At 34.1% G+C, this 12,435-nt stretch overlaps 1 protein-coding gene across 1 annotated transcript in view; it reads left to right on the top strand.

The window, feature by feature from the left end:
- Nucleotides 1-7,399, top strand: part of ARHGEF38 (Rho guanine nucleotide exchange factor 38) — a 126,921-nt gene extending 119,522 nt beyond the window's left edge. The window contains exon 14 of the mRNA XM_054591662.1: nt 7,214-7,399. Coding sequence (XP_054447637.1) covers nt 7,214-7,399 — 186 coding nt within the window. The remainder of the gene's footprint in view (nt 1-7,213) is intronic.
- The last annotated feature ends 5,036 nt before the right edge of the window (nt 7,400-12,435 follow it).

The raw sequence follows: 12,435 nt of genomic DNA, 5'->3' as shown, positions 1-12,435 counted from the left end.
CATCTTAATGAGAATCAAGTGGTATCTCAGTGTCGACCTAATTTGCATTTCCCTAATGACTCATGCTGTTGAGTATCTTTCATGTACTTATTGGCCATTCTTGTATCTTCTTTGGTGAAATGTCTTTTCAAATGTTTTTCTATTTTAAAATGGGGTCTTTTGCCTCCTATTATTTGATGCGAGGGTTCCCCGTATACTCTGGCAGCAGTTCTTTATCAGATATAAAATTTGCAAACATTTTCTCCCAGCCACAACTGATTCTTAACGCCTCTGGAAATTACTATGCGTTCTATCACTTTTCTGTCCTGAGCCTTCAAAACACAATTTTTCTATTACTTCTTTACTCTCTTAGTCTATTCAGTGTTTCTATAATATTGCATGATAATACCTTCTGATATATAAATTTTTATCAGTGAAATCTATATACCTGATTAAATGTCCTGACAGGCTTTGCCTTATCTCAATAACCTAGAAAGAAATTTGAGGACCAAATTTGTCAAGGCACCCTAAAGCTGGCTTGATGTTAAGTTCTAGTCCTTACTTGAATTTACTTTTAGAGTGAGTACCTCACTGAGGCTTGTTCAGCATGGGCTGTGTAGTTTAAAACTACATCTAGTTCCTCCTAGTTGCTACTGCAAAGTAGGTCTTTGAGTAACCCTATCAACATGTCCATTGGAGCTTCCATTACCAAAAGGAAAAGACGAGGTAGTTTTCTTTTGCTCAAAACATAAACTATATTGGTGGTATCTCTCCATAAAATGCTATTTATTCTTTCTTTTTTCCCTCTGAGTTTGGAACCAATTGAAAAATAGACCCAGATGTCAAAATATAAATATTAGCATTATTACTAATATAGATGGGTTAGAAAATATGCGGCTTGGCTCCCAGGCCACATGGATCCCCTCTACTTCCCTCTGAGTTAAAATAACCCAGTCCCAGTGGCAGGTTTCTCCTGTGTCTGGGCAAAGTCTGCCCCAGTAGAGTTAAAACAAGTTGAAGGGGATAGACTTGTAGGAAGAGAAGGAAAGGCTGCATAGGAGCATTTCCCTTAATTGCAGCCGGTAGATGACGATGGCCAGTGTTTTTCATTCCCTCACCATGCAACTGCTGTTCATCTCTTGGAAATAGAGGGAAAGCCTATCCGGCCTTCCTAATCCTTGCCACAGGGTTGATGTTTCTATTCTGTCGGCTCTGAGAAAGTGTGGAGGGAGGAAAATGGTTAACCTCCCATAAGTTTGGTCTGATGATCTAAGCATACACAACACTGTAGGGGTTTCTATAAGGTAATTGAAAAGTGGGAGTAAACTGTATCATTTTTGTAAACAGTGAGAATACACCGTATATTGTAATGTGCACATTTGAGTTACCCTACAAAGCAATTTTCTGTGTGGCTATTTAGACTTTTGCTCTTGATTTTATTATTAGAAATTTCAACCGAAACCTGTACTGGCTTAATTGGATGTCCCTTTGGGTCAGCATTTCTTTCCCTATACGTTCCTACCATGGCAGTAAAACTTTTGTTCTCTTCCAGAATTGCAATAGCACATTTCTGGGAGAGGTGGGGTGGGTTGTCATCAGCTGTAATCTAACCTCATTGGTGGATGTAGTGAATCCTAACAGGAAATACAGATGGGTGGGTTGCTGTGCCCTCTATGTGATAGTCGGGGGATTCCATGGGGCCTAAAAATCAATCAGAAACAGGCAAGTTCCGATTGACTTAATACTCCAGTGGCTCTGTGGTTTTTACACTAAGCTGTTTTTGATCTGACAGAACTCAAAAAATAAAAGGGTCTATGAATGGGATTTTGGAGGTTTCATGAATCTCCTGAAATATGCTGCAAATTGTGTGCTTATGAGTGTATCGAGGGTAAAAGAAGCCCATCTCTTTCACAAGATTTTAAGGGAAAGTCTCTTTAAAAAGGATAGAAATCACTGCTCTAGAGCCTTAAGTTGTTTATCCATTCTCCCACCCAAGGAAGAAGAAAAATTGTTGGGTAAGGAGCCTCCAGTATTTTCTAGGACAGTTATAGTGGATCAGAAGTCCTACATGTAGGGTGAAAATATAACTTAGTATCTATAGTGGGAGACTTTTGTTAATGAAAGAGAGCACTTCCTGGATGAGACACCAAGACAGGTGTAATTGGGAGGTATGATCGCTCTACTTACTGGGGCCTCAGAACCAACTCATTCAGAATCCTCCCTGCACATCCCACACAGAAAGCAAGGACTTTATCTGAATGTTTTAGAAGCTCTCTTAAATTATAATTCAGAAACTTTGTAGAGTAATGGAGTGAACTAATGGATATTCACAATCTGGCAGAACTGATTTACAGTAACGGACTTAATTTTTAACTTCTCAACTTCTTTACTCACTACTTTATGCTATATCAAAAAACAGCAGTCAAACAAGTGTGCCTTCCCATTGTAATGTATTGTTCCCTCTTGCTCATCAAATAGTGATGACAATATTAGATTTATTTTGTGCATCTGATTTTATGTCTATTTTTGCTTACTACTTTATTATAATCATTTTCCATGTTATTAATCATTTTTAATGACTACAGATTTCCTTAGTGTATGATCTAGAATTTATTCTCTTGCTGAACCTTACAGTGTATGAATTGTATTAGTTTTCTGTGCTGCATAACAAATTATTACGAAGAAAGTAGCTTAAAACAACGTAATTATATTACCTCACCAGTGCCATGGGCAGCAATCTAGGCACAGCTTAGCTGGGTATTGTGCTTAACAGCTCACATAGCTGCAGCCTAGACTTTGGCCACGCTGTGCTCTTTTTGAAATGGGATTCTCTTTGAAGCTCGTTGGCCAAATTCAGTGCCAGTAGAACGGAGGCCTCTGTTTTCTTGCTGGACATCAGCCAAGGACCAAGTTCAACACCTAGAGGCTGCTCTCAGATTCTTGCATGTGTCACTCTCTATAGCAGTTCACTGCATGGCTGTTTGCTTCTTCCGGGCCAGTAGGTGAGCATCTCTCTGGTTTCAAATTTTTCCCTTCAGTGAAGGCCTAGCCTCTCTTTTAAAGTACCTCATTATGTCAGGTTACTCAGGATAATCTTTGACCAACTGAAAGTCAGCTTATTAGGGATCTTCTCAGGCATTTCTGCAAAATCTCTTTACATTTGCCTGTGATATAACCTAATCACAGGAATGTACATCATATTCACAATGGGGATTATATATTACAGAGGATGTTTAACAGGAAGTGGTAATCTTGAGTCTCACCTTTGAATTCTGCCTACCACAGTCTCTAGGATGCCTTCTGTGGCAAGCAGGATTTTGGACTACTGTGACGCAATCTTTGGTACTTCTCAAAAGGACCAGGCTTAATAGTGGCTAAAATCCAGCTTTAGAGGGAAGTGCACTTTTATTTCTCCACATAAATTATATTAAGGACATAATTTTTTGCTTTTCAAAAGTTAGTTATTTTTGCTAATTCGAAATTCATTGTCTGGTCCTTCAACTTTACATTTTCAACTATTTATAATAATAATGCTATGTCTAGTATGTTATTGTTTAGAAAGTGCTTCAAAAGTCAGCAAGCTGGAGCATGATGTATTTAAGTAGTCATTAAATAGATGCTTTAGAGAGCTTAAATGACATGAAAATATTTTAAATATTTTCAGGTGAAAAAGCAGGTTGCAAAAATTACGTGTACCTAATTGCATGTCTATTACCATTTCAGGCAGGTAGGTGGGTAGGTAGAAAAAAGACAAAGAAGAAAGAAAGGAAGGCGGGAAGCAAGGAAGGAAGGAAAGGTATTAATAGTAGTTTATTTTTTCTTATTTTTATTTATAATTGTTTTTTAAAATAAAAATTACTTGTATAACCACCATACATAATTGTTAACTAAAGAACATGAAAGCTTGCTCCGGGAGGAGGAGAGAAAAATGAACATTAAAAAAAATTAATATACCTATTTTGGCTCCCTGAGCTCTGTATAATATTGTAGATACTGGCTTATTGGTTTTTTTTTTAGTTTTGCAAAGGTATATTAAAATATATTATGATTGTTGCTAATCGAAGAACTGGGATGAAATCAATGAAATGAGATTCAGAGAAGGCAGGTAACATGGCTCACTAGGGGAGGAATAATTAAATGCACAAATACAGAAGAAGGAAATGATGAACTGGGAAATATCTGGTGGTGCTAACAGTGGGTAATAAATTGGCTATGAGTCAATAATACAATAGTATAGGGTAGTATAAAAAAAGTAAGTGCTGTGGAGAACTGGACTGCATTCATAGAACACTGTGCATTAAATGAGCCAGAGCTTTAAAAAGAAGCAACCAATAAAAATATATTTTAAGAAATGTCAAGGAAAAAAAAGAATCAATGATTATGATTTAATAAAATTTTAATGTATCTGGACCAAAACATATAACATTGAAAGTTATAAAGATGCATCCTAGAATAATTAAATATTTAAAAAATAAGAAATCCTCTAGCTCTTCAATCCCTAAGAGTTTGAAACTTCTAAATTACAGTCTAACGGTATAATACAAACTGTTGTCTCTTTAAAAGTATACATATTTCCATTTTGTGTATCTATCTTATGTAAAGAGAGTCATATATAGTATAAAAACTGAAATCTGCTCATCTAAATGAATTTTGGATCTCAATCATCTAAAGTATTGAAAGTATATGTTATAATTGTGTACTTTAAATTTACAACTTCATAAGGATCTATATTTAGTGTTTAAAATATAAGCTCTAACTTCAGACCAAATAGATCTAGGTGGAAGATTTTATATATTCCCCTTAAGAGAATATATGCCAAAAAGAAAAAAACCACCAAATACAGTTGACCTTTGAAAAACACTGGTTTAAAATGTGCAGGTCCATTTATATGCAGATTTTTTTAATAAATACAGAAAAGATATTTTCTCTTCCTTATGATTTTAACATTTTCTTTTCTTTAGTTCACTTTATTATAGGAATACAGTATATAATACATATAACACACAATATATGTGTTAATCAACTGTTTATGTTAAGACTTCTGGTCAACAGTAGACTATTAGTAAAGTTTTGGGGGGAATGAAAAGTTATAGATAGATTTTCAACTGTTTGGGGGGGTCGTAGGTATTATAACCCTCCTTGCATTGTTAATTGGTCAATTGTATTTAGGAATAATGTATTAGTAGGTGATTCAACTTGCTTATAAAAATCTAAGCATAATATGTATAAAAATTACAAAAGATGGCTAGCACCTGCTTGTGTGGGCTCTTACATTATGATGGTACATTATATTTCTGAATGCTTTCGCAAACCAAATCCTCCACTTTGCTCTTGTAGATCAATTCAATGTCTTCCCTTTCTAAACAACATGAGACAGAAACATATTCATCTACTTTTCACAAGAATACACTCTGCACATCTTTGTTAGAATAACATTTTGGTTCCCACAGTATTACAAGAACTGAACCAAGTGCAGAATTTGGAGCTGGAAGAGACAGTCCTGGCAGCACGCACCAGATCTGTGATTAAGAACATCTTACTACTTCTTCAATTCACAATTCACAGGGCTGTTGTGAATAAAGCACATTTCACATGTAAATTGTCATAAGCGCTATAAAAGGTAGATATTTTTTGCTGTTGCTCCATTGCTCAAAAATTTATGGCACCTCTCCCTTTTTGTTTTCTTTACTTTTTAAATTACCAAATAAACCATGTCCAACAGTCTGCCTTCTAAGTATCTTGTATGATACAACATGAGCTCTTGTATGTTCTTATGATATCCAAACCGTTCAGCCTAACTTTCAAGTCATCTCAACATATATTTGAATCACTACTGTGTACCATGATGTGCTCAATGTAGAAAAGTTGAAATGTGGTTCCTCTCCTTGAGGTGGAGCTCATGCTAGAGTTGTTGAGTTGATACACAAATCAATGTTTAGAGTTTTATCAAAAGTTAAATAACAGTTCAAGATTTAAAGGACAACTTAAACTCTAACTATAGCCTAGTCTCTTTTTCTGCTCAACAAAATCTCCTATTTCTCATTATTTCCTGTTTTACCTTTACCCTCAATTTTGAGAATGTTAATCTGCTTGCCTTCCCCATAAACTGTTTACATGTATTCATCTCTGTACCTTTGAATGATATAGCCACCCCTTTTATCAACTTTGTGGCATATAAAAGACTTCTTATTCCAAAACCCAGCTCACAATTAGCTGATATTTCACCTACATGTGTAGGGTGGTTTTTGTTTTGTTTTCGTGCGTGCCTTTGGTTTAAAACATTTGTTTTTCCTAGCTAGGTTACAAGTTCTCTGATAACATAGTATCTGACGCTTAATGGGTACTTAATAAATTCTGACTAAATGAGTAAATGAATGTATTAGCTTATTGGTTGATCTTATACCATAACTAAACATTTTTATTAACAGTCTTGTGATTTTAGTGGAAGAGGGACTAAGCACTTATTAGGGGCTTCGTATGCATCTAATAATGTATTATTAATACTAATAATGAAGTATTCTTTTGAGGTTAGAGAAAATTCTTTAGACTGAAATGTGTTTTACCAGTTCCTTTTAGGTCACTTAAAATATTTTGAACATTATAAATTCAATATTGTCATTATATATATTTGGAAAATAAGAAAACAAATAGGTAAAAATAGCAATTACCTCTAATTCTACCAAAGGATCTAACAATATTACACTTATCTTGTACATCTGATTTTGTCTTTTTTTGCTTACTATTTTATCATAATCATTTTCCCATGTTATTAGCCATTTTTAATGACTGCAGATTTCCTTAGTGTATGATCTAGAATTTATTCTCTTGCCAAAATTTCAGTGCAATTTTCACTTCTCTCCCACTTTTCACCTTATAAATTGTCATTGCAGTAACATTATTGTGCAAAAATCTGTCAATGTTTCTATTTCTGTTGAAGAGATTATAAGAGCTATTATTGAACAAGAAATTAATATTAAAAAATATTTTAATAGAAACTGACAAATTACCTTCAAGCACAGTTTAGATTCCTCCCAACAGAACACTAAGAGTTCCTATTTCACTCAATTCTTATCTGGACCATGCTTTAGCAAAATACATCCCGCAGAAGAAGGTAGGGAAATGTCCCTTGAGGAAAAAAAAGCTAGCATTTCTTCTAAAAGCTTGGAAATCTTTACTACATCTGTCAACATTGTTAGGTTCTGCTTCTAATTATGTTATTTGCTTCTTTGTCTAGATTTTCTATGCAGTTCATGCCTTTCAAGCACGAAGTAACCATGAACTCAGCCTTCAGGAATACCAAAGAGTCCATATACTTAGATTTTGTGACCTAAGCGGCAATAAAGAGTGGTGGTTAGCTGAAGCTCAAGGGCAAAAAGGATATGTGCCAGCCAACTACCTTGGGAAGATGACTTATGCTTAAGACTCATTTTTTGACAAGCTGTTGACTGACTACCTCATAAGACTACCAATAACAATGTTGACCTAGAAATCAAGAAACCTCCAAACTACATGAACTGGTATTGTATCAGATTTTAAGGAAGGCTGTGCTTCCTAAGATTATTCAAACTGTATTATGAGTATATTTTGAAGGAAACACTAAAGAACCTGAGACATCCCAAACTCCAGCTATCAACTACTTAAAAGTGGAAATATTCTGTGTTCTTTACCATCATGAAAAGTTGGACCTAAGGACAAGGTTTTTTCAGTTTACTGTATTTTATTTTTCTGTATTATGTATTTTGCCTCAAAAATGTTTTGTTTTTCATGTCTCTCTGTTGCACAGGCATATACATATATACATACACACATATGCACCATAATCATATGGTTTACACATATTTATGTGTACTATATGGTATATACACATATATGCATGAACCAGGGAGTATACTAAATACACATAAGAATAGAAATTGATAACAGCCAACTAGAAGTCTGATATGGAGCCTCTCTTTAATATTGTATATTTTTAATGAAAAAAAACCCAGTAATATAATAATAAAAATGTTAACATTTACCAAATGCATATCAAATGCCAGGCATTTCTTGATATACTTTATATGTGGTAACTTATTGGATACATTATAAGGAAACTGTGGCCCTAAGAGGTGAATTTAGCCCCAGTCGCATTTCTAGTTAAGTGGTAGGGCTGGGCTTCAGACCTAGGTCTCATTCTGGGGCCATACGCCTAAGCACTGCACTGTCCTAACCCACTAGGAGTGCACATATTTGCTATCATAAAGCACTCTGTGAGGCAAATAAATAGTGGACAGTGATGAGGCCCATTTTTCTCTCAGGTCCATGTTTAAGTATTGAGAAATTTTTCACAATCAAGGGTTATAAAACTTCCATGATACTAGCCTTAGAGAAAATGAAATATGTAGGTTCATTTATTTTTATTGCTTTGTTTAAATACTTTTTAAGTTTTAATTGTTTAAAAACTGTCTTACATGATTGCTAATGATATTTTAGTGAGCAAATACTTTTGGATCACTCCATTATTTGGATAATAAATGGGGAATGTGTGTTCCATGTTCTGAGTCAAGGTGCAAATATTTTTAGTTAACGATTTGTACTTCAATAAGGCAGGCACTGAGGTTAACATCTGCTACAACACAATGTCCTGGAAGACAGAACTTTAATTTGGGAATTGCTCAGAACTGTTCCCTAAAGTTTCTGGCATATTTTATTGACATTTTATTGAGCTAAAGATGCTTCTATAAAACAGAAAAAAATAATGTTAAATTAAATTTGACCTAGTGGTTTCCTTTCAGAACCAAAATAAAGTGGGCTTTCATTGTCCGCATAAACTATGCTAATACAACATCAGATTTTAAGATTAAAATTATAAGATTTGTATAATGTATAATGTTGCATATCCTTGAGGACAAATAAAATGAAGAGTGTCGCTTTTCAGAGGGTTGCTAACTTTAACATACATATATGGCATGTACAACCACAGATATTCATGATACTTACATGACAGAAAATGTTACATTTTATGATACAGTTGTCCCGTTATCCACACAGGGTATGTTACAAGACCCCAGTGGATGCCTGAAATCTGGGATAGTATTCAAACCCTATACATACTATGTTTTCTCCTAAACATATGACTCCATGCCTATGATGTTTAATTTAATAAATTAGACAGATCAACAGTAATAATGAAATAGAACAATTATAATATACTGTAATAAATTATGTGCACATGGCCTCTGAAAATCTTATTGTAATGTATTCCTTCTTGTGATGATTAAGATTATAGAAGGTCTATGTGATGAGATAAAATGAGGTGAATGACATCACAGGGACACTTCAACAGCGGGTCTGATAACCTCCGAGGCTACTGAGCGACGAACAGGAAGGTAGGGTGTACAGTGTGAACACGCCAGACAAAGGGGTGATTCACATTCCAGGCTGGACAGAGCTGGATGACGTGAGATCTCACCATGCTACTCCAAGCGGAGCAGATTTAAAACTTGTGAATTGTTTATTTCTGGAGTTTTCCATTTAATATTTTTGGACTGTGCTTGACAGGGGGCCAGTGAAACTGCGGAGAAGAGGGAGTACCGTATTGTTCCTAAAATTCTTAATCTAAATATGGTTTTATAAGGTTCTACCGGTAAGTCATTTTTACATAAAATATTCTTTGGTTTTGAGTTTGGTACCAAAAATAGACTCTCTTTTTTTAAATATATACAGAGACTTTTTATGTCTTTTAAATGGCCCTTTGTACTCAATAATAAAATATAAGTAAATTCCACTTTTCCTGGGGTAAAGCAGAAGGAAATCCAAACTTGTTACTTGTGGAAACAATGAACATGCCCAACAATGAAGACAGTGGGGAAATTTTACACACACACACACACACACACACACACACACACACACAGCATGGCAAAAGGTTTACAGTTGTGAGTACATGAAGCAGCTTATTCTTGTTATTATTGTACTATTTTCCATATGAACAACTATAAACCTTTTACCACAATCTGTATATGTAATTTAAACTGTGACCTTAACATTTCCCATGAAATGAAAAATTATGTAAGTAGAGTGGAAATATTTGCTTTTTTTGCTGAAATATTGACTAAATATACATGAAAAGCTTGGTCTACTTGTGTGGTCCTAGGACTGATGCTTCTGGTCTGACCTGTGGAGAAACCACAGCATTAAACTCGGAGCTGCAGTCGGCTGCTGAGCCAGAGCAGTAGGAAGCCACCCACTGCAGGCCCCCACTATTGTGCTGAACATGTATTACTGTAAAATTATGTTGTTGTTATTGTAAAAATATAACCTACATTTCACATGGCATTTAAGCTTTATTTACTATTTTTTACATTACACACTACCCTCATTATTGTGTGTTGATTAAATCAAATAATTGTAATTTTGTGGCCAGGCATCTCTTGGTTTGGCTTAAGAGAAATAAAATCCCAAGATAGATAAGGTGTGTGTAAGTTTTCAAAAAGTTTTAAAAAATAAAACTGTCAGTGAGATATGCTAATGTAATTAGTTTTTACATTTTAAAATGAAATATTATTGTACAGTGAAGAATTCTCTGAAATAGGTATTTTACCAAGAACAAAGAGAAAATTTTTGTGGCTATTTTTCTTTGTAAAACAAATAAGTGTATATATAAATTTTATCTAGAATTTATTTTTAAATAGGTGATCTAAATTAACAATATACATAAGATTTAGAAATTATTTTTAAAACTCCAGTAATACCAAATTACCATAGGTGCTTAAATCTTGAGAAAAAGCTACAAAGCCACTATTTGAACATTCCTCATATTTCAGAAAAATAATCTTGTTTTAGTATTCATTAGTGTAAAACAATTCTATGAAGGCTGACTTTGGCAGCAGAGATGTAATGCACATTGTTAATCATGAACGCACCACTGCAGAAAATACTTTAAGTATTAGTGTAGTCCATATTTTGTCTAGAATATAATTTGGACATTTAGAGGTGGCTATTAAGTGCCTGTCATTACCTGTGATGAACGGTTCAGATGATTTACAAAAATTAGTTTGCACTACTGAAACATGGAATTAAAAATTTTTCACTTTCCCTAAGCTTCCTTTTGTCCATTGCAAAAGCCTGTTAAATTTATGTGAAGAGGGGAAATCTTTATATTCTAAGATGGGATAAAAAGCCCACCCCACTTTGTTTAGATCCTGTTTAACTATGGCTTAAAGGTATTCAATGCACTGTTCAACACTCAATACATCTAGACCTCACAAATTCAAGCTAAATTGGATATATGTTTACATTATTCATGGTGAGAAAGTAATTATATTTCATGGACTGGAAGGACACTAGATTTCATACTTTTTAGGGATATCCTACTAGTCATGACATAGTAGTATTTTGGAAACCTAATTTTTAAATAATCTCTCTCCTCTGATACATACTACGTAATCCATAAATTAGGTCATTAAAATTTTCTGTGATCTACAAAATTATTCCAGTATAGCTTATCTTCACTCCAACCTACTAGAATTCAAGCTGAGTCTCTGAGGCCAGCTACAGCTTTCATGATATTACACTCTACCTAGATACAAGATTTGCTTTAGATTTTCAGGAAAACAAGTCATACTTTAGCCTGTAGTGCTAGCATATAGATCTGTTCTTGTTAAAAAAAAATCTAGAGGACGTATTCTTAATAAATTAAACTTACCTCACTTAAAATCATTATTATGGTATGCTATTGCATTTATGGTTTTCTCTACTGGCTTATAAAATTTTTATATTACATTAATAAAAATTTCTGTAAAATGATGTATTTCCTATAACCTAGTCATCACAATTTATAATATCAGTTACTAATAGACAGTACTACCACATCCTCATTAGCAGGTAGAATCACCTAAATTTTGAATATTAGATGTCTTCAATTTTATCTCATTATCATCTATCTTTTAAAGAGGAGAAAACAAAGGATCACACAGCTAATACATGGGGGGACAGGAATTTAAAACAAGTCTCCTGACTCTAGGCCAATATTCTTTCAATGTAATATTTTCCTTTTTTCTCCCTTTTTTAAAGTCACTAAAATCTATAATTTTACAGTAAGCACAATATGCAAAACAGAAAAATGATACTGAATAGATTTCTACTAAAAAGGGATCTGAATCATACAATCCTAAAAGCTTACTTTCTGGCTCACCTAATTATCTGTCTATTCATTCACTGAGCCAATACATATTTATTGAGAGCTGTAGTGGGAGTGGGAGTGCGCAAGACAAACGCAGTCCCTGCCCTCATACAACTTAAATCCTAGTGGGAAAAACAAATTACACATAACAAAATAAATTAAATGATAATTATTAATATAAAGCTGGCCATTTCATCACATGCTAAGATAAAATGCCTTGGAGCTCACTTAATGAAATGGAAAAATCAGGGTCTAAGAGCTACTTGAAGACAATTAAACTCTAATACCAAATA

This window comes from Pteronotus mesoamericanus, unplaced genomic scaffold (assembly GCF_021234165.1).
Source record: "Pteronotus mesoamericanus isolate MK-2021 breed Mesoamerican mustached bat unplaced genomic scaffold, CSHL_Meso_final scaffold_232, whole genome shotgun sequence".
NCBI classification, from domain to species: domain Eukaryota; kingdom Metazoa; phylum Chordata; class Mammalia; order Chiroptera; family Mormoopidae; genus Pteronotus; species Pteronotus mesoamericanus.
This window is presented reverse-complemented; position numbering and strand designations above follow the sequence as displayed.